This window comes from Toxoplasma gondii, chromosome XII, assembly GCF_000006565.2.
Source record: "Toxoplasma gondii ME49 chromosome XII, whole genome shotgun sequence".
NCBI lineage: Eukaryota > Apicomplexa > Conoidasida > Eucoccidiorida > Sarcocystidae > Toxoplasma > Toxoplasma gondii.
This window is the reverse complement of record NC_031480.1, coordinates 2,917,765-2,942,263: the sequence shown is the minus strand read 5'-3', so window position 1 is coordinate 2,942,263 and position 24,499 is coordinate 2,917,765. Positions and strand designations below refer to the sequence as shown.

The 24,499-nt window shown below is 50.3% G+C and overlaps 4 protein-coding genes and 1 non-coding gene across 5 annotated transcripts; 3 read left to right on the top strand and 2 right to left on the bottom strand.

The window, feature by feature from the left end:
- The first annotated feature begins 71 nt into the window (after nucleotides 1-71).
- TGME49_246710 (hypothetical protein) lies at nucleotides 72-2,833 on the top strand. The gene has a single exon (XM_002367017.2). The coding sequence runs from the start codon at nucleotides 438-440 to the stop codon at nucleotides 1,827-1,829; it is 1,392 nt and encodes a 463-aa protein (XP_002367058.1). The 5' UTR covers nucleotides 72-437; the 3' UTR covers nucleotides 1,830-2,833.
- On the top strand, nucleotides 2,571-4,387 carry TGME49_246700 (hypothetical protein). The gene has a single exon (XM_018780795.1). It carries the CDS (start codon nucleotides 3,619-3,621, stop codon nucleotides 4,186-4,188), a length of 570 nt encoding a protein of 189 aa, XP_018634933.1. The 5' UTR covers nucleotides 2,571-3,618; the 3' UTR covers nucleotides 4,189-4,387.
- On the bottom strand, nucleotides 3,485-16,953 carry TGME49_246690 (alpha amylase, catalytic domain-containing protein). Its single transcript, XM_018780794.1, has 15 exons — nucleotides 14,218-16,953; nucleotides 13,259-13,436; nucleotides 12,408-12,576; nucleotides 11,973-12,018; nucleotides 11,487-11,636; nucleotides 10,954-11,018; nucleotides 10,116-10,253; nucleotides 9,424-9,478; nucleotides 8,809-8,946; nucleotides 7,717-7,781; nucleotides 7,011-7,083; nucleotides 6,315-6,403; nucleotides 5,764-5,917; nucleotides 5,072-5,171; nucleotides 3,485-4,663 (listed from the first exon to the last, which is right to left on the bottom strand). Exons 1-15 carry the CDS (start codon nucleotides 15,250-15,252, stop codon nucleotides 4,413-4,415), a joined length of 2,706 nt encoding a protein of 901 aa, XP_018634932.1. The 5' UTR covers nucleotides 15,253-16,953; the 3' UTR covers nucleotides 3,485-4,412.
- A 1,342-nt stretch (nucleotides 16,954-18,295) lies between these two features.
- Nucleotides 18,296-18,366, top strand: TGME49_246680. Its single transcript has one exon. It is a non-coding gene; the product is annotated as a tRNA-Gly (tRNA).
- Nucleotides 18,367-18,918: 552 nt separating this feature from the next.
- TGME49_246670 (hypothetical protein) lies at nucleotides 18,919-23,519 on the bottom strand. Its single transcript, XM_002367014.2, has 3 exons — nucleotides 21,564-23,519; nucleotides 20,770-21,026; nucleotides 18,919-20,321 (listed from the first exon to the last, which is right to left on the bottom strand). The coding sequence occupies exons 1-3, from the start codon at nucleotides 21,793-21,795 to the stop codon at nucleotides 19,734-19,736; spliced, it is 1,077 nt and encodes a 358-aa protein (XP_002367055.1). The 5' UTR covers nucleotides 21,796-23,519; the 3' UTR covers nucleotides 18,919-19,733.
- Between the last annotated feature and the right edge of the window lie 980 nt (nucleotides 23,520-24,499).

Sequence of the window (24,499 nt, the reverse complement as noted above, 5' to 3'; positions counted from 1 at the left end):
CTCTCTTGCTTCGTAAACTTGCAGTGACAGTACTGCAATATATATATATATATATATATATAACTATGACTAAATTGGACTGTCTTCTTCAGCACATATTTTTCAGTTGGTACGTGAAGCGAGTGGTTGCGATGCATGGAATGTGAGATTTTTAGAGGGAAGGTTCCCTCGTTCAAAACTCGATTTGATCTTCTGAGCCAGTCCATGCAGTTACTTTGCTTTCTCAGAGGGAGGAGCCACGCGAATTCTTTCTTACCCTCTCCAGTTTTTCCCCTTCCCTCCCTGTCTTGTTTCTGGTGTCTCCCCCTCTTTCAGTTTGTCCCTTTCCTTGCTGGTTTCCCTTCCTCGCCTGTCTCTCCCTTCATTGCTTCTCTGCGTTCTTCGCGTGTCTATTGTCTTTTCTGACCGCCCATAGCTGTGTGTCCCTCGTTTCCACGATGGAGGGCGGTGTCTTGGCGGGCGATCCGAGTGCAGAGGATAGAGGCGAAGGAGACGAGACAGGCGAATCGCTTTCGGCTGCTCTTCCACTCGCGTCTGAGAAGGCGAGGAGCGTCGCGGACGCGGGCGGCGAGTCTGACGAACGGAACCGTTCTGCTGTGTGTAGCAATGAAGATCACGTCTACGAAGGCCCGGACCTTTTTGGAACAGAGGCTTTTGACTCTGTGTGCTGTGTAGACATCCTCGACCAGGCGTACAAGCCGGCGGTTCGGCGCATCCTTGCTCTCTGGGGGCTTCTTTTGCTGGCGTCGACGAGTCTTCTTCTCGTCGGATTTTTCGGTTCCTTCCGCTTTCTGCACCGCGACGGGAGCCTGGATTTGTCCCACAATCTCTGGAAAGAGCATTTGTTCTGGTCATCTGTCGTGCAGTTCATGGTAACGGCTCTTGGCATTGCCTTCGGCTTCATCGCTCTCGTCAGCCACACTCAGCTGGGGAGTTCGTGCGAGGTTCACTCGTTTCAGCGCTTCTTCACATGGTGTCTCCTGTTCCACCTTGCGGGTGCTCTCTTTTGCTTCGTTGCAGCGGTCAAACTCACCGCTGTCGATGTTTTCTCGTCTCCCGCCTTTGCGTCTCCTCTTTCTTCCTCTCTTCTCCACCGACATACATCTTCTCTCGGGCTTGACGCCAACACCGCTGCAGCCTTTCGAAGCTCCCGACTCAGTCCTGATGTTACGACTCCCGGCGCCTCTCTGCGGCGCTCGTTGGCTTTGCGAAAAGTCGAACTGGGGAGGCTCTCGCTGGGGAAGAACCGCTTCAAAGCACCTGCGTCCACTGCGGAGCCTGCTGCCTCGTCCTTGTCTTCCTTGTCTTCACCCTTTGCTCTCTCTCCACTCTCTGCAAAGCGCCCCCTTGTCTCTTTCCAGTTTTCGCCTCTGGGGCAAAACTCAGACTCGAGTGTCTTCGAGCCCTCTGGTGCTGCGGCCTCACCGCACCGCTTCGATAGTATAGAAGAGAGTGAGGGTCTAGGATCTAATGTCAAGAATTTCACATATTTCCAGCGTTCGACCGAGCCTGGAGAACTACCACCTTTCTCCAATCCCAGACGCCTTTCCGTCTTGTCTCCTTCTCTGTCTCCATCGCGCTCCTTCAATTCGTTCTCTCCCGCTTCCTTTGCAGAAATAGTAGAGAGTGACGACTGGCTACGCAGCAAGGGAAGCGAACTGAAGATTCCCTCCAGGGAAAGTCCCGTCTACCAAAAAATGCTATTTTCGTCTGTTACAGTCAACTACTTTGAAGCCGTTCTGCATGCTCTCTGTTTTGTGACGACCTGGCGCCTCGCTGGGAGACTAGGGCGGCTTTTCGGACTAAAAATGCCTAGAATTCCCTTTTGAGTCATTCTCACATGCAATGCCCTTCCGTGAAGCGCCAAGCACTCCTTCTGAGGGTATGCAGAGCTCCTCAAAATGCCAACGACTCTCTTCGAGAACCTTTGCACGCACAGACCCTCCTTCGAATGCCAAGAACGAATTCCTTTTTTCGAGGCACCCCGAGACGCCAATCTCTTTCAGTGGAGGGTCGAGAAGGTGTGGTGTGAAGGGTCCAGGGAAAACCGAGGAGAAGAACATGCAGAAAATGAAGCCGACAGCACCTTGCATGCATTCGACATAAAGGTTCATCCCTGACGACACACAGGTGGATGCACGACGTCTTTTTCTACGGCAATTACACGAGAAAGAGCAGCGAATTCGGTAGCCGGATGTGTGTATCCCTGCAAGTCCTCTATACGAAAACGTGGGCTCGAATTGGAGAGGTCTTCGCCCATTTGCGGAGAAGCACCAGCGACCCTGTGTATCAGGAGCGCGCGAAATCTACTGAATTTCCAAAATCTGCTGCAGTACATTTTTGTACATGTGCATGTGCATCCTGGCATTCAGTTCTTGTGGACAGGATGGCAACCAACGGGGATTCTATCCCTTTTTTGCTTCTCAACTCTTTACACTGAAAAATAACACAAGGGTCCCCAACGTCCGCGAAACGAAACGAGGATTCTCTGTCAACACATACAGGCACTGACTTCACATATATATATATATATATATAAAATTATGGAGATACTCCATTGTAGGCTGGATATTAATGGTTAGGAGACGCACAAGTGTGAGGGGAGAAGGAAGGAGCAAGGCGAAGAGAAACGAGGCAGAGCAGGCCGAAAGAAGTGACGAAAACTCAGAGTATCTATGACACGTGCTCACGTCACAAAAGGTGAAGTTCTGGCGTTGTTTCCGTACCTCCACTTGGCGTTTATCTTCTCGCGTTGTAAAGCATGTTTTAGACACTCCGTCTCCCGGGCCTTTTTTCCGTGTCTGTCTTTGGTTGATTCAAGCTTTCCTCAAACGCATCTGGTGTTTTTTGCTGCTGTGTCTGTTCCTCGCTCTTCGTTGCTCGCGATCGAAAACGTATTCAAAGTGAGAAACTTGAATGCCCGATCGAGGCGTTCCGGCCCTTCCTCTGGCTAGTGGATAAGAAAGGAGTAGACACAAAAACTCTCGAAAGCAGGGGCCGCGGCGATCAGTGCTATTTAGAAACAGACCGAAACCTCCAAAAACACTCCCACGTAGAACTACAGCGGGAAAATACGCATTTTTACCTCCAAAGTCTCTCGCCAAATATACTCGATACGTGATCATGTAAGAGTGTATTGAAGTGTGGCTATCCACGCCAGCATGTGAAACGTGCGACCTGCGTGTAGAACAACGGTGAAGCGACAGAAAGGTTCTTCCTCTCTGTGTTCTCGGGTGTCACTGTTTGCCTGACTTTAACGAGAGCTGGTCAGGTACGGTTAGTTCCTTCGCAGCATTCTCCGATGTGTTGCCTGTCACCTGACGGAACGCGTAGAATACGCGAATTCTGCAGTTTCCGTGGTTCCCTTTATCGAGGGACGGCTATCCCGAGGAAAAGCAGCCATGTAGGGGTGTACAAGAGGAACATGAAGAACTTTGTTTTCTTGTATCTCCTATTTCATTCTCCTACGTATTCTAGTGCCTCTGTTGATTCAGTTCGAGTTGTGCAGTTGTGGATCACGGATCCTTTGTACAGCGATAATGACGACTTTGATACTCAGATGCTGACGTCATGTGCCTTAACTTTCTTTGTGGCAAGTTCATACTACGCGAATAGTCGATGTGTGGTCTAACAGTTCTGCGGATTCAGACTCATCGGAAACGACTGAAGGGACTGTTCGCTGCTGCGAAAAGAGGAGTGAAACGTTGCTGTTCTTCTCAGTGTGTGTTCTCTTTCGCTTTTCTGCCGACTCGCGTGTCACCAAGGAAAACACCATGTTACGGAGGTTGCGGGATTCTCCGACTGCGGAGCGATAAGAAATCGGGCCTCACCCAAGAGCAGCAGATCCGAGAATGTTGGAACATGTCACAGATGATTCGTTTCCCCGGAAAACGACCCTTTTCCGTCGATGCATCAGCCGAGAAGCTGGAGAAACTCGACAGGAAGCCACTCCGGCTGGGCCAGCGTCTTGCGCGACTCTGCAAGCCACTCACGTTTTCCCCTGTTTTCGCTCGAGATCCTCTTTCTCCCTGCCCTTGGTTTTTCTGTGCGAAAGGATTCCCCGTCGAGGACTGGCACCAAGAAAGCATGCAACTCGAGCGGTGGAAATCCTGGAAGTGTGCCGGGAGCGCCTGCTTCACCCAACGACTCAGACTGAGTGCATGCGTGTCAGTGAATGCTCGACGCTGAGTGCGGGAGCAGATCGCCCGTGCTTTCGACCGCGTTCCTCGTTCAACGCATGCGTCGACGCAGACCTCTTTCACCTCTACACTCTTCGCATCGCTCTACGATGCAGCAGATCCGAACGCGCACAGCATGTTTTTGCGTCCACTCTGTGTCGACGCGTGTGACTCTCGACGCGAGAGAGCTGCGCCTGAGACGGGGCGCTCCTGGAGACTTGAAAAGAACTTTCTCTACTCCTGGCGCTCGTAAACAGTGACAGACCACTTTGGCAGATTCACTGGCAAGCGCGCATGCACGGAAGAGGAAAGATTGCGATCTGCAGAGGACCAACTTGCCTCCCAGCCTCCGAACTCGGCTGCCTGCGAGTTGAAGACCTGCTTGAACTTCCGGTTCACGCAGTCCGTCTGCACTTCGTAGTCGCGACCCTCCCACTGCGACTCGGAGCAGTTCAACACCACCAGCAGCGACCCTCGCACGAAGCCTGCGACAGATTGGCAGACACGAAGACGGAAATCCAAATCAAATGCGACAAAATGCGCATAACAACGATCAGAAACGATCCGGAAAACTGCGTGAAAAACCGAATCAATTCGATAATTCTGGCAAAGGGAGGAGATCCGGAAGAAGTACGAAAATCCCAGAAACTCAGAAAATCCAAGCGAAGTGCGAGAATCACAAACAAGTGAAAAAAATAGCAAAAATCCGGGAAAAAGAGAAATAGAAGAGAAAGTGAGGAAACGTCGAAAAACAAGAAGACCGTGAAGCAAACTTGGAAACTGGCTTCCACCTCCACATGAAAAAAATAGGAGAGAAAAACCTAAAAACCACGAAAACACACGGAGAAAAAACCAATGACGAGGACTCAAAGGAAACCGGAGAATCTACGTACCCAAGACACGGTTCTGATAGTCGAGGTGACAGAAACGGACAGGGGCATGGTCATCTGTCAAACTCGGAAAGGAGAGGCGCAGCTTGTTTGCCGCAGCAACCTGGGAAAGGACAGCACATGAAAACGTTCCTTTCTGCATGCATGAAACAAGATACAGGCTTTCCTCGTTCTTCGTATGGAAAAGCAAAACTGCACAGTAACAAACACGTTTATTCTTTTGCCGTGAGCAAATCGAAAAAAACTCTTCTTCATCCCCCCATCGACCAAGCCTCTCCGACGCATTATCCGCATGCCCATATAAACATATATATATATATATATATATGTTTATACACATGGATAACGCTCTCTCTCTCTCTCTCTCTCTATATATATATATATATATATATATATATAAGTATATACCGCTATACTCAGACACAGGTGCACACGTCCGTCAACACATCAACAGCTATATTGAAGTCCCACAACGAGTTTTTAACTCTTTTCTCGAGACCACCTTGTGTTCTTTATTCCGAGACATGTTTAGATCATCGAGTGTATCAACACTGTTCCCGATTCACCGTCTAGAATGATGTGGAGAGACTCTCGTCCTTTTGTATGGTACTAAGCATACACACATATTTCTACGTAGTGGTGTCTGCATGCGTCCAACCCAGACAGCCTGAAGTCCTCGAGGGCTGATCGTTTACCAGATTCATCATTTGCTCGGCGAGGGGGTCGTGGTTCTCAACGAAATTCCAATTCATCTTGTGCTGTTCGTCCACGTTCCACCATTTGTCTTGGTGCGTCTCTGTCCCCATGAACATCATTGGAAGGCCGCGACAGACAGCCTGCAGACTGTACCTGATAAAACCGACACACACACCAGAGAAGGGAGGCGCGGAAACGATTCGTTCGGTTATGGGAGTGAGGCTGCGTCTCACCCAATCAACGCAGCCTATGAGGAAAACGAAACAAATCAAACAGAATACAGTAAGAATATATATATATATATATGGAGGAGTATACACACGCGAATGCATACACAAGTACTCACCTACACTTACATACATATATATATATATATATATATGAGTGCACATGGTCAAAAGAAGTCATGCACGGTGTCTTTTCTTTCACAGGTGGGGAGAAGCTTGGATAGATGAGACGAAGAGCAGCGAGGCAAGCGAGAATAACAGAAACTCTAGGGACAAGAAGGTCTCGACGAAATCCAGAAAGAGCGCCTTTTCCATAGACTCACCACATGCGGCACTGCGCTCGACTGTGCCAGTTGTTTCTTCCACCGAACAAATCGACAAAATACCGCCCAGCTCTGCCGTCTGTGTGACCCTGAACGAAGAGAGAAAAGTTGAAAAAGTTCGAGCGGACGGGTGATTCACGAGATCATTTGCATGCACGTCATGGGTGTCTAAGACAGACACAGGAGACGCGCTATAAACTGATAGAGTTGAAAACCTTTCCGAATCTCGAAAAGAGCCGACCTCAGCAGGGACCTCGCACCCCTGCGCGCCGAACGAAAAGCGTGCAAGCCTGCATATTTTCGCGTCCGCCACGTACAGGTGAGAGGTGTGTGCAGACACAAAGCCTCCAAACATACAGCTATATATATTTATATATATATGTATATATATATATATATATGCATATATACATATATGAAAATTTGTATGCATGCATAGACATGGACAGAGAGGAACCAATGCTGCAGAACAGTGAATCCCATACTTCTTGAGATACACGCTTATGAAGGTAAAAACTCACGTGCAATATCTATATATCTATGTACACACATATATATATATATATATATATATATATATACAGATAGATTCATAGATACAGATATAGTATTTTTAATAAGCAGAAACAGAGGACAGATAGATACGAGTCTTTTTTCGAAGGGGACTGCTGCCGCGCTTGTCGCCGAGTCACGTACACCTTGTTTGTTGCCAGCCTGGTCGTGACTGCCGAGAAGAGAGTTAACGCCCTGGTGGGACATCCTGAAGCCTCTGCAACGCAGCAAGGGAAAACAGACAACCAAACGGAGCTCTCTTGTTCAGGCCAACATACACACATACAAATATATAAACATATATATATATATATATAAATGCATATATATATATATATATATATGTACTTGTAAACGTGTAGACCTAAGCGTGCAAGTGGAGGTGAGAGTGAAGTGTGAGACAAGAACGTAGGTAAGAGATAGGCGACGTTTTCTGCCGTGTCTGTCCATAAGGCAGTGTTTGTCTCGGCTGTTGAGGAGAGGAGAGCTCTGTGCTGCTCTAGAAGTCGACGCTTAGGCGTCTTAACCTCTTCGCTTGTCACCTCCTCATGCGCGTCTGCACTCTCTGGCTTTGTTGTTCTTCTTTCCCTCCCGCTTGTTCAGTCATCTCCCCTCTTTCTCTCCTCCTTGATCTCTCCATTCTTCTCTCTCTTCCTCTCTCCATTTATCTCTCTGTTCTTCTCTCTCTTCCTCTCTCCATTTATCTCTCTGTTCTTCTCTCTCTTGCTCTCTCCCTCCTTCTCTCCCCTGTTCTCTCCCTTGTGTTCATGTTGACCTAATTTATCTCTTCCTTCGAAGCTCTTCTCCTTTCGAAGCTTGTTTCTTTCTATCCTGCCTGTCGTCCTCTTACCGGTGCACATCGATCATGGCGCGCAGCATGTCGAGATGGTGGTTGCCGTCTTGTCCTCTTGTCACCTGAATGAAGAGATCGGGGACAGAGAAGACGAAATGTGCAGCGGAAAGGAGACAAGCGACCAGGAACGCGTTCCCTCAGAAGTGGGTCTGTACGTACACGCCGCGAGGAGGGGGCTCTTAAAGGCGCGAAAGGACGCAGAGGACACAGAACGGCAAAGCGTCTTTTTGTCCGACGAGAGCACGAGAGGCGCGCCAGCGCAAGACGAAGAAAGAAGGTGCAGACACCACCGGCGGAAACGAAAACAGTGAAAAGTCTCTTCAGACCGAAGAGGAGCGAGCGCGATAGCTGCATTAATCTTCTGACCAGGACCGGCGCAGGAGAAGACGAAGTCTCAGCACACTCATCGTCAGAGAGAAAAACGAGACACCACCGAGAAAAGAAAAACGTACGAACAGAGGACAGACAGAAAAGAGAGACACACAAGAGGGAGACGAGAATAGAGAAATACGAAGCTCAAAGAGACAAGAGAGGGATTTCACAGACTTGGCTGCAATGGCGAAGGAGAAAGAGACTTTGAACGAGACTATCCGACAGATGAGAGATTCCGCCCGATCACCTGGCTGAGGATACCATGGTTACACCAGCCGACAGTCTCATGCATGCAGGAAAGGCGATACAGATACACTAATGTAATACGCAAGCATAACTGTAGACTGAAAGCGACAGACACACACGGATATATGCAGATTTCCATAGCCAGCCGTATACACAGACATCGAGCTGCACGTAGAGAAAAAGGCTAGTTGGACAAAATATAGATACAGATGTGTGCATTTGCGTCTACATATGCTTGTAGATGAAGATCCAGGTACATTTAAGGCGGAGAGAGAGAGGGAGGTAGCGAGAGAGGTGCAGAGACACATAGGAAGAGAGAGAAACATGGACAGAGAGACGCAGATCGAGAGAGATAAAGTTAGAGAGAGACACTGAGAGACTGGTAGACGAAGAGGAAGTGACAGGCAGAGAGAGAAAGATGAAGACAAAGAAGCAGACCTACGAGCTGATACAGAAGGCAGTTCGCTTTACCTTGATGGCATCGTAATACGCCGAGTGTATCCAGCACGAGTCGAAACCAGCGCTGTTGCAGATTTGCGGATTTTCTGGAGTGACTTCGGCGATCAGAATTTTCGACGGATGCTTGCTGCGAACTGCATGCGTCAGTTCCTACACGGTAACGGAAGCCTCACTCACAAGCCACTAAAGATAGTTTTTCCTCGACTGCGCGTTCGTTACACCAATCGGCGCTTACCGGCGAACATCGAAGAAGGCAAACTGACAACCTCCCTCCCACAGAGCCAAAGAGCAACGTAGGTACGGAGTCCACTTGAACCGCCTCTCCGTGGACGATTGCGTATACGGATCTCTACAGTGTGAGAATGTCCACCGACGTCTGCGGATTCACCTATGCATCCTCGTTCACACTAATATTATTTACATACATTCATTCATATATATATATATATATATATATATATTTACGTAGATGTGTATGTATATATACTACGTATACATCGACATGTCAAAGTCGACAGGTGCATGCAGGTAGAACGGTTTTCCTGGGAACAGATCTGCACAGACAGAGCGGCGTCTGCGTATGGAGCGCGAAGACAACGTGGAAGCGAGGAGAAAGAAACTCCTTACCTGGAGAAGGTCCCAGGGCATGCTATGGACGGAGTCGAGACGCAGGCCGTCGGCCCTGAAGAAGGTTCCGCATCAGAGAAAAGTGAAGGGGGGGATCCAAACTTCAAAAGAGGTTCTGAAGCACGACGCCGCGTCAGTTCAATTCCTGTGAACTGTTTCTTGAAGCTACTTTCTTCGACTCCGACCCCCCCGAGACCCTCGAGAAGACAGACGCGGAGTTACCGGCTGCTGCTGGACAGACGCCCAGAAGACAGCCTGAAGAAACACGGCGAGTCTGTTCTCAAGATAAGCGCATGCTTTTCTTCTCTTGACAAGCTTTCCTCCCGCGGCGCTCTCCCCGTTCCGAGACTCTTCTTCTGCGTGGCGTCCCTGGCCCTCCCTGTGAGAGCTGTCTTCTCTGTCTCGTGCGTCCTCTCTTCCTTCTCTTTCTTCTCTTCCTTTTCTTTCTTCTCTTCCTTCCCTTCCTTCGCCTCTTGCCTTCTGTTGTTGCGTTGCTCTCGCTTCACTTCTTTTTCTCTTCCGGTCATCCTTTCAGCTGTCCACCACTTCGCTTTTCCCGGGGCCCCGGACGCCACTGCAGGAGCCAGTCGATCGAAATCTGGACCCAGTACCAAGACAAGAACGTTGACGAGAAAATGCCGAGGACAGAGGCTTCCGATTTCCTCAGCGGCCGCCATCACGCTTGCGCCTACCCATATTCCTCGATGAAGCAGAGAGCCGCTGCAAGGATCATGTCGCGAACTTCGCGTTTGTGAAAACTGAATTTTCGCCCCCAGCCACTTTCCCCGCCGCCTTCGAAGTAGATGCCGCCAGACGCATCTTTGCCGTACCTGCACAGAACGAAAGTTGGGCGTGCAGAGACCTTTTCACAAGAGCGCCCACGCGATTCGTTCCTTCCTACGAAGAAACGAAGTCGGGTGCATCGTGGTCCGCCTCGCAGACACACTCCCTTCTTCCCGACTCCTCCCTTCCTCTGAACTGTCCGTCGCGGAAGTCACTGTTGTCACTGGCTACGCGAGACTATGATCTCAAGGCGAAGCTCCTTTCTTCTGTCTGCGGAGCACACTTGCATGTGTTGAGTTCGCGTTCATCGACTCCCAGAAAACTGTCTCTAGCTCTTTGTCGAGTGGGTTGATTGAGAACAGAAGAACCAGTGGAGCATGGGGAACAGACTTTTACTAGTGGCTGTGTTCAGTGTCCAAATTTGTCGGAAAAAAGAGAATCAGATTATTTTTCTTCTTTGTTCTCTCGAAACACACGCGCCACACAGTTTGCCGTCAGCCGGTTTCTTCTACTCCTCGAGGGGAGAAGAAAACGAGCTCAGCCTCCATCCTCAGTTCGCCTAGCCTCTCGTCTCTCTGCTGCTTTCTTCCCTCGTTCCGCTCTGCTGTCTCTTTTAGTTTTTTCCTTTGGTGTTGAGTTGACTGAGCGACGCCGCTCGATTCTGTCTGTAAAATGAGGTACAAGAGAATGAACGTTTCTCGCCTCCCTCGCGAGCTTCTCGCGCCAGCGGAGACGCGCGCGCCTCACCCGTCCCAGTTCCAGAGAGAGTTCAACTTTGCGCTGCCATGGTTTAACACGAGGTCGAAAATCACCTGAGAAACAGAGAACGCGTGACGCAGAGGCGCCAGTGGAAAGAGAGATAGAAGCAACGCACACTCGGAGCGCCGACAAGGAGAAGGTCGCCGCGAGAAGAGGGAGTGGACGCTCGAGAGAGAGAAAGACAGAACACGAGGGAGCTAGCACTCTGAAGAGCCGAGTGACAGCTGCAGCAGAAGAAGCAGTCTTCTTCAGGGAAAAGAAAAACCACCGCGAAGAAGAACAGAGACGACTTTTGCAGCAGAGAAGCAGCGCAGTCAAAAGTGGGGTCGAGTCCCTTTGTGAGGACTGTGCATCGTGCTCGAACGCTCTCGGAAAGAAAGAGGCATCTTGGGGTGTGTCGACCCTCGGCTGTCTTTGAGAGTGCCTGTTTCTCCGTCTCCATCGTTCGTCTCCATTCTCCGGCTTCTCCCCCCGCTTTCATGTTCGCCGTGCACTCTCTGGGTTCCTCCACTTCTACGTACCGCGAGGCCTTTCCTGTGGCATTCGTCGACGAGCTTGCGCAGCTGGTCGGGTGTTCCATACTTCCCGTGAGTTGCGAGGAGAAGCCGAGGATTGTACCCCCACTCTCCACCGAATTCTTGGACAGGCAGGAACTCGACGGCGTTGAAATTCTGTCGATTCACAGCAGAGGCGCCAGCTGCTCGCAGGTGAAAAGCCGTACGCCCAACAGAGGCGTCGCACACAGGGCGACAACAGGAGACAGGAGGTGGATGCTTCAGAGCCCCCCCCCAGTGAACCGCGAAAGAGAACTTGAGGCTGGAGCCGACACCTTGAAGACGAAAAAAAACGGGAGACGCGGGCAGGTGAACGGAAGAAACGCAAACGGAAAAGAGGCTGGTCATCACAGGATTCAGAGCAACACAGAGAAAGAAAAGAGAGAAAAGGAGACTCAGATTCGCTGCCCTTTCTTGTTCGCTCTGCTGGGGTCCCGGTAACCACAGACCTACCAGAGAGCGAATGTGATCCAACTTGTCCACCAGCGTCTCGAAGACTCTGAAGGAAACAAAGACCGTCCTCCAACTTCCAAAAGAGTCAAAAGCGACACCAGTGGAACGAGCATACTCACCTATATAAAAACATTCCTACACATACATACATATACATATATATATATATACACATTTGTATATATGTATATAAATGCATGCTGTGTCATGTCGATATACGTGTGTGTCTGTGCTCAAATCTCCCTAGACTAACCTACAGCTCTTCGTGTATCTCTCTCGTTTTATGCACACCTTTATCTACGCATGTAATCATACATATAGAGATATATGTATGTAGATATGTATACATAAATGCATATATATATATATATACATATATATATATATATATATATGTAGAAAAAGGGTACATGGCTAAGCGTGTATTTTGTTTACGTGCGGTCAGCAGAAGCAGGACTGAAGGTTCCTGGGTGCAGTTCGTAGATGATCAGTTTGTTCCACGTCGGCGGGTCGAAGGATTGGAGATGCTTCCACGGAAACCGCGAGGCGTCTGTCACGTAGCAAGTGTTGCTGAAGAAGTCCGTGTGTCGCGCGTAAGGGTCGCCTGAGTAGCCGAGAGACGGAATGGAAAGCGGACAGCGGAAATGTCTCGACTGAAGAAAACAACGATGAAGTCAGGCAAACTGCTTAAGCCGGCTCCCTTATCAATTCTCTGTCGAGACAGCCGAAAAAGCCATGGCGTCCGTGCTCTTATAAACTGTCGATTTGGAAACATGCATGTGTGTTCAGGTGTACGTACACCCCATGCTTCCACTTGATTCACAGCAGGCATTGCACGAAACGCGTAAATCCAAGTCGAGAGAAAATTCAACCGCGTCAGGTCCTAATCCTACAAATTGAAGAGAGCGTTTTTCAAGGGTATCGACGGATCAACATTCTTGAACTTCCCCTTCCGAAATCAGGGTACACAAGACCAAGCGGATAACAACTGAGGCTACACTAGGCAGAACAGACTCACGTCCATAATACATTGCTTTAGGAAGAGATAGAATGAGGTCTAAGTGAATAACATTAGGAATAGAGAGATGTAGGAAGGCATACAGACGTTTCGACTGATACAGAAAGACATACACAAAAATGTACAAAGATGGGCAGATATATAGGCTGATAGATGGAGGTCAAGACATATGAATACAGATATGATATGGAGGTCAATCGAAGCATCTACGGACAGACAGACTCAGGCAGAGTAAACTGCGTGAATGTGAGCGTCAGGTTGCACTTACGCCTGTGGAGTTCGTCGCCTTCTTGGGCGAAACAATCATTCCAAGAGGAATGAAGGACAAATTCGTACGGTGTTCCTACAGGCACTCCGCGAAGGACTGTGCCCCATAAGGCGTTACCCTCGTTTTTCAACTCGAAGCGCCGGGGACTTTCTCCGGCCTTTGTAGGATTCAACTGCACCTGTGACGACAGTGGCCAGTGCGAAACAAAGAAAAGCGGAGACACTTGGAGATAGACAAGAGCCACACAAGGCAACAGGAAAAGACAGAACACAGGAGGAGACAGACGGCGACACGAGGAGAGGGAATGGAGATCTAGGAAAGAAACGAAACAGAAGAAGGAGAGAGCAGAGAGAACAGGATTAGAGACACGGCGAGGAATGAGACAGAAGACGAACTAGAAAAAATAGGCGAACGGGGCAGAGGCAAAAAGAAAAGGGGAAACGAAGCGAGAACTGGAAGAACACACACCGCTAGAGTTGCTGTGTCTGTCGACCACACGAAACCACGCACTGTTTCCTCCACTTCTGGTCCACGCTAGGATCTCCTTCTTCAGAACCTTGTAACTGTAACTCGAACACGGCAACAATCGCTATCGTTCAGAAAGGCAGAGAGACTGAAACACTCCACGAGGTTGGAAAGACATAGACTCGAAAGAATATCACGACGTCTGTACAGCGCGCGACATCTGACACTCGCGGCTTCTTCGATGCACAGCCAAAGACAGTCCTCGCGGGTCTTGTACCTGCGTGTTTCAGACTAGGGAGAGTAGCTCATTCTCTGAAAGGAAGTTGATTCAATTCAATTCTAACCCACCGACCTAAATCATGATGTCTTTTTGATGCGCACTGAGCGTTATGTTCGGACGGCTTCCCTGCGCACAATTCAGAGTGTTCCTTGGAAGATGGAAAAAGAGTCGCTGCGAAGCGTTCCTTCTGTTCATTTCTCTCTCCCGTCCTTACCCAGCACCGGTCGACGTGAGGCCCCCAGAGTCTGAAGAGGCAGAGGTCCTCGTCGCTGTCTCTGAGGACGCAAGCTCCCATTTTGCCGCCGTGGTCTCGGAGGAGCTGGCGGCTCTCTGTCTCCTCCAACTCTTGAGTCTCTCGCGCCTCCAACGCGTTCTCCTCCGACCGCTCGAGTCCATGAGACACGCTCTGAGGACCGCCCTCTTGTGCTTCATTCCTCGTCCTCACGCCTCTCGCCTCGACTCTCGTCTCCCACCCTTCTTCTTCGCTAGACCCCCGCGTCTTAAGAGCAGTACACGAAGAGGAAGAAAACGAAGAAGAGGAAAGAGAAGAGGACGAAGAGGACGCACTGGGTCCGGCTGAGACAGCGGATTCATGGCTCTCTGTCTCGCCATCGCCCTGAGGCCGGAACGGAGACACTGGAGCCTCAGGCGGTCGCGGCGGGGGGCCGGCAGCCCCGTCGGCCTCTTTGCCACCCAGGAGAGCGGCAAAGAAGCCTGGCAGCCCACCCTTGGACTGAAAAACGGTGCTTGGCATCTTGTGTTCAGCAGAGGAAGGCACCTCTGCAGAGGGGTCTCCGTGCTCTTCTTCTCGCTCTTCCTTCCCAGGCGCCACTCTCTCTCCAGGCTCGCGGTGCAGCGACGGCGAGACCTCTTCTCTCTTGAACTCTGATCCGCTATCTCCTCCGCTCTCTTCTTCGACAGGGCTCAGCGGGAGAGACAGGCCTCTCTCTTCCTGCGAGAAAAGAGAACCTTTGTGACAGGCGAGAGCCACCGCCTCTTCGTCGTCCGTGTCCTCTCTCTGCCCACGTGTCTCTTTTCCTTCTGTGCTTGGAGACGGACCTCGCTCGACAGGCCTGCAGTCGCTATTCGCAGCACCGGAGGAGACAGCTGACAAGAAGGAGAAAGAAGGTTGAGAAGGAACCGGCTCGCTGTCGTCACCATCAGGGGAACAGTCTCCAGAGTCTCCGCTGCATCGTGGCGCGGCGAACGACACGCTATGGACCTTTGCAGATGCTCGAAGATCTCCCATGTTCCAGAAGTTCTGCGTCTCCTGAAAAGCGAGAGACCCCCGGTGGAACGAAAAGACCCCGGCGCAGGTGCCCTCTGCGGCTTATATTTGGATACAAACGTCCCCGAAAAGGACGCTTCACACTCACCCAGACCTCCAGAGACAACGCGCGGTCTTGAGGGCGACGGCAGACCTCCCAGCATCAGAGACAGACAGCTCTAGCTTTGAGGACAGAGCTCTTTCAGGAGAGAAGTCTTGTTTGGAGGCAGCGCTCTCTTTGTTTCGGAGAGACGGGGGAGCTGTTTCTGAGGTTAGTGTTGCCTGGGTGTTTGGGGGCTTCGCAGGGCGCGGAGTCTCAGTGAGTCTTTCGCGTGCGTGGTGAAAGGAAACTGGCTTTCGAGTCTCCTTTCCGGTTCAGTTTTCTTCTCAGGAAAGCGACTCCGGCGCCCAGGTTCTCCAGGGCTGCCGACGGCGAGCAGCAGAGACCTTGACTACGAAAGGCTCCGTCGAAGTGTGTGGCGACGCAGAGTCGACTGCTGCGGGAGAAGAACCTCCCTCGAGCAAGAGAGAGAGAAAGAGATGAAGAGAGGAAGAAAGAGAAAGAAAGCAGAGACGAGAAAATCAAGGGACAAGAGGAGAGAAAGGCGCAGAGGAAAGGAGAGAGGAAGGGAGAGGGGAAAAGGCCAGAGACAGTAAGAAGGCGCAAGAGGCAAAGAGCGAGACTGAGCAAAGAAGAGAAAGGAACAAGAGAATTGAAGGTGGACAGGAAAAGAAGAAAACGAAGCAGAAACTACCTTCTTACGAAGGAGCAGTACACACATGTCTATCTGCGAAAAAAGTGCAAGAGGAAACAGGGAAAGACAGCCTGAAAGCGAACTCAAAAAATCAACAACTGCGACCTCTGGCGCTTGGAGCGGGGAGAAGCGGAAAGCCCAGAGGATCTCACATTCCAACTCTGCAACACGAGCCAATCGAGATTGCCATCATAATGCATACATCTACAGGTACATGCATCTTGTGCAAACCTGCAGATACATATGCATATATATATATATATATATATATTTATCTATGGCTGAAGGTGGGCGAGCGTGTCACGGTCTGTATGTGTGGGGGTCTCCAGACATCTGGGCAAAGGCAGGGAAACGTTGGATTTCATAAAGACAGAGAAAACGGGGTCCAGCGGGCGTTGAGAGATGCAGAAAAGGAGGGGAACAGCGGAGGCGACCCGGATTTGCCTCTTCCCTGGGCGGAAAGTCGTGGGAAGAAGATCAGCGCCGAAAACCGCCTTGAGACAGCGCAACCAATGAGACTTTGGAGAGACGTTTTGCTGCGCCATAAACAGAGGAAAGAAAAGCGAAGGCAGGCGATCCCCGCAACTCCGGCGAGCCGCACTTTTCGCGCGCGAGTGAGAGAGCCAGTGAGGCGAGGAAATGCACGAGGGAATTTGAAGAATTGCGGAGCGTCTAGATGCAAAAACGTCCGAAATCCTGCGACAACCTCCAGGTGTACATACAACGAAATACACACTGACACTGCTGCTCTTGTTTCTTTTTGTGCTTTTTGAACGCCGCAGCTTCATCGAGTGCAAAGAACAGCTCGCCTGTCTCGAGGCCTGGTCTGCGTGTGTGCGCCGGAAACCTCCTTTTGTAGTGGTGAGAAGGGCGAGAAAGCGGGAGAAGTGGCTGTGCACGACACGCGAAACGAAAAGGCGAGTTGGAGGACACAAACGCACTTTTTCCCGGCGGTAAGAGTCCTCAAAATCCACCCAGCTGTCTTGTCGCCTTGCTGTGGTGACCTGCCGCAGCGTGTCGTAGTCGTGCGCGAAGCTGTTCCCACGAAAGGAGTTTCCAGCCGGCAAGTCTTGAAAGGAAATTCAGAGTGTAGACAGGTCTTCCGTCGTGCGTACCGGAAAAAGAGGACCGCCATACACAAACCTGCCCATTGTTCCACAAATGTGCACCTAAATACGCCTGGATACAGAGATTTGTGTGTACACAGTTGCAGGCAAGCACAGCACACACTATGACCGTACATTTGTGGCAAAGCAACGTGAGCACATGTTCAAATGAACATATACATAATGTGCATCGTTTCCTACAAAAGTGCATCTAAAGACAACTTTCTCTTCGTGGATGGGGGCACACGCAGTAGCGCCTCCGTCTCTTCCAAATGAATTAGGAACTTGTCTGGCGATAGCTCGACGTGAACAAGTCTACGGGGAAAGCGATTTGTGAAAACACTCGGCGACACCTGCCTGAACGTCCTTTCTTCATTTTCACCGGAATTTCCGCACCCTCTTGTTCCTAGTAGCGTAAGATCTGTGTTGGCAACTTAAAGTACTCGTCCTGTGGTCTCAGACGAATCTCGATTGACTTTTTCTTCGAGTTCCACCGACTTTGGGTCGTCGCTCACAGTCAAAAAAGAACATGGGGTAGGAAAGATGGTTGCAAGAGTGCTCAGAGAAAATCTGTCTCTGGAACTGTTTTTGATGCAGTGTCTTTCGAGATGTGAAGAAAACAAGGAAAGCGAGTGCTCCCCTTCGGTCGCCGTTTCCCCGATTCATCAGGCCTCATCTGGGAGGAGTTCGCCGGCGTCTGCCGCGATCGCCTGTCGCTCTTTTTAGATGAGCAACCGTCATTGTGAAACACAAGATGAAAACAGTCCGGCAAAAGGTATCATCATCAACACGGAAAGGGAGAAAGCAGTCACCTGGCGCGAGAGTTTTCCGAAACACCATTCAGACACGACACATGAAGTGGTGCTGCCTGCCGACTGGCACTCAGTTGTGTTTCGGGTGAGATTGTTTCATTAAAAGCCTTACTTGTAAGAAGATGCATCCACTCAATAAGGGAGACATCCAACATGTGCAATTTATGCCAATTCTTCCTCTCTCCCTGACACGAGGGAACGAGCGCGCTTGTGGTGGCTTCCCCGACTGCAACTGACCAAAGCACACACTTTTTCAGCAGCAAAGCAGCTACGCTTTTCCATCTCTTTCCCATTAATATAACAAGATACGGAAAGAAGGGAGCAAAACTCGCGACAGAGCGCAGCGCCAACAGCGTCAGTAGTCCAGGGGTAGGATGCAACCCTCCCAAGGTTGCGACCCGGGTTCGAGTCCCGGCTGACGCACGCATGTGCCATCTGTGATTTGATGAAAAGAAATGTGCCTTTTGTTTTTTTGCGTCCATGTAAGAAGTTACGAAACTGCCCACTTCGTGACGAAACAAGAAGCAACTCAAATGCAGCTCTCTGTGTCGCGGATGCATGCATCGAAGGATCTCCAAAACAACAGGTGTACAAATAGCATTTGATTTGCACTTTTTGGGAGTCTCATTTCTGATTTTTGCTTGTATGGAATACACGGATCGGATTCTTCCTCCTGTCACCGATCTCAACTCGTCTAAACGCGAGCTTTGCTCGCAGCGTAGGCAGCTGTGCCTGCCCTGCGAATGCAAAGCGTACGTTCTGTCGGTGGTTTGGAAACGGTTTTTCGTCCATAGGCATCTCCTGACGGTCTGGTGTCTTCCGAGGGCGCATGCGAGTGCATAGGTACTTTGAATACACAAGGGCATTTACATGACACTGAAGCTGATGGACACTGCCTGTGAGTGTCTTTCAGAAGCAAAGCAGTCGCCAGAGTGAAGTGTCGCGCCGTTGTGATGTCGGGTTTGTTTGTTTGGCCGGAAAAACAAGTTCTTTAATATCTCTCAAGAAGCACAAAAGACCTGATGTCCTTGCTTGTGGGTCTTCGGATTCTCCCGCGCGTCAAATCTACCGATCTCCACGCGCTTCAAGATCAACACAGTTGAATGAATAAACGCTTTGCCTTCGCCACTCGCAAATGAAGATCAAAAGGGACGCTACGCGCGGTACCCCTGCACCCCCAGGGTTGCTCGAACCTCGTAAATATGAGTTGAAGATGTGTAGGAAAACAAAACTACACCCAGCACGCGCTGAAAGCGGCGTGAAGAAGTCGTGTAAAGACAACACGAAGCAGCCTTAAAAGCAACATTTTCTCGTCAGAGGGAATCTTAAATCCGCATGCGAAGGGAGTAACCAAGATCGCAGGTTCAATGAAAAAGAGAACTGGCATCAAACGCACAAATGTCTTTTCCAGGACGACATGTCCTAGCGGTTAAAAACGTGGCTGTACGCCCGAAACCCCAGAAACATATATCCACGTGCGCACATGTAGATCTCAATGCACATCGATCTACGCAGCTCTGCGCAAGCAAAGATATATATATATATATATATATATATATATATACGGAGAGAGAGAGGAATATGTCTGAGAATATACAGATATATACGCACATGCTTGAGTATATGCATATATACAAATACATATATATACATATATATATACATATATATATATATATATAGAGAGAGAGAGAGAGAGAGCGGGGGGGGGGGGGGGAATGTGCACGTGGACCGGCAAAAGCACGCACGTTTACTGGATTTGTCTGGTGTTCATTTGTTGACTCCCAGTTTTAGAAAGGGTGTTCCTTTTGAAAGAACATTTCAGCTCCGTCATTGTTTTCATCGTCTTGTCCCGCGGGCCATCGGTCGCAGGCCTCTAGGTCTGCACCCTCTTTCGCTTCCTGCGCGCTGCGTCTCTGTCCTCTTCCCCCCGTTTCTGCCTCTCCCATCTCGCTTTCTCTGCCGCGCTTTTCCCCACCATCCGCAGGCAGTTTGCCAGCGCACGAACTGGATCTCAGCGACCAAGACGGCATGAGTGTATTGACACTCACATCTTCGGGAAGGTACGGCGGCAAGCCCTGAGGCATGGCTCCGAGTACGTGTTTGTTGGTGGCGGCTGTAACAATTGCATGCGTCCCAGACGACGCGGCAGAGCCGCTGGGTCCGGCCGATCCGAAACTCGACCCAGAGAGCCCAGAAGAAGTTCCGCCACCTCCAGAGCCGCTCGCGACAGGCCGCAGAACGAAAGGCTCCCCCAACAAAGGCGACGAGGTGCCTTCAGCGCTTCCTGTAGGTACCGCACGATGGAGAATTAACTCAGCCGCTGTCGACTGCCCGACAGCCAGGCTGTTGCTCAAGCTGCACAACCGTGCACTGTCCTGCGATCACACAGCAGCAGAGACGGCGATGCAAAGTCTGCCATGTCGAGTCGCCCGACGACCATGCAAAAACGCGAAATAGGCTAAACGTGACTTATCGAGCTTCCAGAAGCTACGCATGTCGTCTGTGGTCTTTAGGAGGACGGGGCCTTAGAGCGCATCTTCTGCGACAGAAGCATACGCGTTGGATGACAGTAAACTCGTGACTACACGACCAAATATGTAGATTGACAGATGCATATAGCTGTCTGTACACCTGCACACAGAGACATGTGGCGATGCAGATACGTCTGCCCTCTCTAAAAACGAGCGACCGATCGAAGCAGGAGACGCGCGACAAATCGAGACATCTACAGCTGCGCGGAACACAGACGACAGAAAAAAGAGGCGAGAAAGTGAACGACCGAAACACTGATCGAGAGGAAGTTTCCCCGTTCACAAAACCTACCAAGACGACGTTGGGTTGCACGACGTATTTTTGTGTGTACTCCTGCACAGCGACATTTGCATCTTCTTCTTCGATGCACATCGACGCTGGACCGCGCCCCGCCTGTCGGCTCTTTTTGTCGCCTGCACGGGCAGCCAGCGCTCCCTGTTTTCCTTCTTTGCTCTCCACTTTCTCGGAACTCGATCCGCCTGCATGCGCTGCTTTCTGGCGGTAGTCCACGATGTCAGCTGCGTCGGCTAAGAGTGAGAGAGTCTCTCCTGAGAAGAACAGAAACGGAGACGCGCGAAGGAGTCACGGGTCTCCGACGGGGGAGGCTGGTGTCGCATGCGGCATCCGAGATTGCCTCTCCTGTCGCGTCTCCAACTAGACGTCGAATGCGAGCAAATGGACATAAACTGCTTCTGAAGGAGCTCCACACGGTGGAGTGATATCTGTAACTACTTGGAGAGTGCAAAGGGGACTGCAACTGAGCGGCGAGAAGAAAAGCGAATTCGAAAGAAAGCGCGGAGACGCTTGCACGAGAAGCACCGAAGTTCCCGACGCAGGGCGCGTCCTGTTTCAAGCAGGGAAGAAACCGCAAGGTGAAAGATGAGACTGAGACAAAGGAGAACACAAAACCAGGTACCTCCAACAGAGAGTTCCGATCATGTGTGCACCCATCGACTGACAACTACGATACTACTGATACCAAGGACAGCAAGTCCTCCAATTAACCATTCAGTAGCCTCACGATTTAAAACCATCAAGGCTCGAGAGCTCCTTGCGGAACAGCAGCAACGAAGAGAGTGTCTTACTCTGTAGCAAGTCGACGAGGAGATGGACTACACGATCGTCGCGTTTTTCAATCCCCGCCTCCGCAAGAAGTCTCTGGACTGTCTCCGCCATTGAAGGGAGAACGACGACGCCGCTTCCTTCTGTTTCCTTGCAGCTCGCTTCCTTTTCTCCCTTGCCTTCCTCTCCTTCCTTCCCTTCCGAGTGAGGGCGACCCCGCGGTCGACTCGTAGCTCCGTTCCGTTCGTCCCTCATGATTGAAAGAAAACGCTTCTTGCCTGAGAGCGAACCAGCTGGCACTCTCCCTTCCTTCCTCCACCGACAGTCTGCACCTCGAGAGGCGGCGAGAAGCTTCCTCTGTGCAGACTCCAAGTGTCTCTCTCAAGCGACCCTCTCGCCGTCGGTGCGTCGAGTTTCAACAGCCGAAGTGCCAAGAGTTAATAAAGAGGAAAAAGGAGAAACACATGACGCAGGAAAAACAGAAGAGGTGAGGAAGACGATCGACGGAGGACGAGAAGAAAGAGAACTGATTTAAAACGACGAACGAAAGAAAGCAGACCGAAGAGGACGAACAACGTGAAGAAGCGAGGTCCGAGTAGAGAAAAAGAGGAGCGCAGTCGAATCGAATGCTGGTGCTGCATCAGCGTACGAAAGAGAACTGAGTCTCCCTTTCTTTTGCAGAGGAAAGAGAACGCAGCACGCATGCGCGCGCATACCCTAGAAGACGGAACGACACAGGACAAAAGTCGCTTCAGCGAGTTCTTCAAGTGCGGTCAGAAACAGACGAAGCAAAGACAGAGAACGGAGGTGGAAGAGCGGAGAGTTCGGCTGGGAAAAAGCGCCTCTGTCTCCAACGGGAAAAGGAAGAAACCCAAGCCGACCGCTGCCGCCGCCGGCTATTTTTTGCACAGGCTCAAGAACTTAGCCGGCGATGCTCACAGAATCCGCCGAACACGCAGTCTGTACAGGCTGGTATTACCAGAGAAGGAGGCAGAGGCAAGCGAGGAACGTTTGAAGGCCGTGAAGCCGTGCAGAGGAAAAGGGAGTTTCACACCGTCGAGGATGGAAGGGGAGCAATAGAAAAGTTGAATCCGGTCAACGAAGAACTTCAAGATCAAACCCAGGAGTTCCCAACTCGTGGTGTGTATACTCCGCAGAAAAAAAGTAGTTTACATAAACCTGGGAATCCCCCTGTGTAATGTGTAATAAGAGAGCCTAGCTCACATTGTACAGCATACCGTTACAACTGAAATCGAATCAACCGAGACACTGTAGTACCTAAGGCCTTCCGTCCTTCTTTGGCTGTGTTTACCACGGGGCATTAGAACAGAACAGCAAGATCTTTGCCTGGAGCTTCGTTGCCTTCCGTGTCTCCTCGCGTTTCGCAGGCGAGTGTGGAAGGGTGGCGCTCGACGCTTTTTGCACCTGTCGCTTGCAATTAACTGAAACTCCTTCAGCCTTCGACACCAGTATCAACTTTCGTGTAGACCACTGGGGAGACGAAACGCAGGGAAAAAAGTGCGACGCAGAACGGTGTCTGCCTGTGAGAAGACTGCGGAGAGACCGAATCGTCAGGGAAAGAGAAGTTGGCGGAGAGTTGTTAGGTCGGAAGAACATTTCTAATCAAGGTGAACAAGAGCAACGCGGTGACTCCCGACGACGAAGGTTGCACGCATGCGGTCAAAAAGCTGTTTTAGAGACAAGGGAAAAGAGAACTATTCACGCTCTGGAGATGCACAGAAGCGTTCTTTCACAGATCCATACACAATAAATACGAACGGCAAGAAGATTATTCATAGAATGGAAGCAGAACGCACGTTGGTGTCGAAAAAAACAGGGAAAGTCCGCCTCTGACCCGAGCAATGCGCCAGCAGCGGAACAGGGGGCCGCTGTACGAAGACAATTCTCTCCATTTTATGAAGCAGTGCGACCACGAAAAGCAAGGGCTGTTTTAATCGGAGAAAATCCACGGAACGAGGTGGGAAAACGGTGAACTGACGTTCATATGCGCCGCAAAAAAAAGACAACCTTCTTGTTCGCGCATGCAAAACAATCGGGAACGCTGGTAGGGCGCCGTATCTCACACGATGTAGACTGCGCACATCTGCATGCGTCCTTCAATATGTTCATCTGCGTACATATATATAATGCATATATATATATAGGCGTGTATATGAAATGTCTAAACATGTTTTATGAAGTATGGACAAAGTGCAAATGGCCTATGCGCCCTTTGTGGTAATACGTGGTTGAGTGACTTCAAACTGAGACCGTGAAGTTGTGTGGCGAATTTTTCGAGTCGCGATGTGAACCAAGCGGCTGTTTGCTGAATTTTAGTTCCTTACTTGGTCTGGGCACGAGTTCGCTGTTTGCTTCTTGGCCACACCTGAACGATATTTTAACGTTCTGATAAGCCGTCTTTCTTGCGTTTCTGTTTCTGATGCTTGTGAGGCATCGCCTTTGCAAGCGTCAAACAACAAGGATTCCAATATGTCCTCCCATATCGGATACCAATACTGTTGTAGCGTTTACACAGAAACGATACAGTTCTTGCCTCCTCGCGTTCACCGTTTAGAGCGGGTAAATTCCGTTGCAACACAAAGTGGTTTGAGTCGTGGTAGAGGGACATCGCTTCAGTGTAGAGCCGTGTAGTCTCCGGTAACCTGAGAACCTGTGTCTTTCCCCAGGTTTACCGCCTAGCTATATGACAGTGATTTTTCCTAGAGTCCGTTAGGTTTCTAATTAGGGGCAGTAAATGGAACAGAAATTCTGAAAGACCGCTGAAACTAGACTACGCACATCACCTAAGGGGTTGACGTTCCAATTTGGAATTCATACTCTGGGTAATGGGCACTTGTACCTTATACGGATGTTCGGGAATATGTAGTGTCACGCAAGTGTCTCGGAGTATGCTTGGTCTTCTGTTTTTTTTTCAGCCGCGCGGCTCAACTTGTTGGTG

Excerpts from the sequence above, each read along its gene's own strand:
- TGME49_246700 (XM_018780795.1), top strand. The coding sequence starts at position 3,619 with ATGTGTGGTCTAACAGTTCTGCGGATTCAGACTCATCGGAAACGACTG.
- TGME49_246710 (XM_002367017.2), top strand. The coding sequence starts at position 438 with ATGGAGGGCGGTGTCTTGGCGGGCGATCCGAGTGCAGAGGATAGAGGC.
- TGME49_246690 (XM_018780794.1), bottom strand. The coding sequence starts at position 15,252 with ATGGGAGATCTTCGAGCATCTGCAAAGGTCCATAGCGTGTCGTTCGCC. Across the intron at positions 8,947-9,423 it reads TGCCCTGGGACCTTCTCCAG|GAACTGACGCATGCAGTTCG; the intron begins GTAAGGAGTTTC and ends GTTACCGTGTAG. Across the intron at positions 5,918-6,314 it reads CGAGCGCAGTGCCGCATGTG|GTACAGTCTGCAGGCTGTCT; the intron begins GTGAGTCTATGG and ends CGGTTTTATCAG.
- TGME49_246670 (XM_002367014.2), bottom strand. The coding sequence starts at position 21,795 with ATGAGGGACGAACGGAACGGAGCTACGAGTCGACCGCGGGGTCGCCCT. Across the intron at positions 21,027-21,563 it reads CCTCGTCGACTTGCTACAGA|GAGAGACTCTCTCACTCTTA; the intron begins GTAAGACACTCT and ends TGTTCTTCTCAG. Across the intron at positions 20,322-20,769 it reads TGCAACCCAACGTCGTCTTG|GACAGTGCACGGTTGTGCAG; the intron begins GTAGGTTTTGTG and ends GTGTGATCGCAG.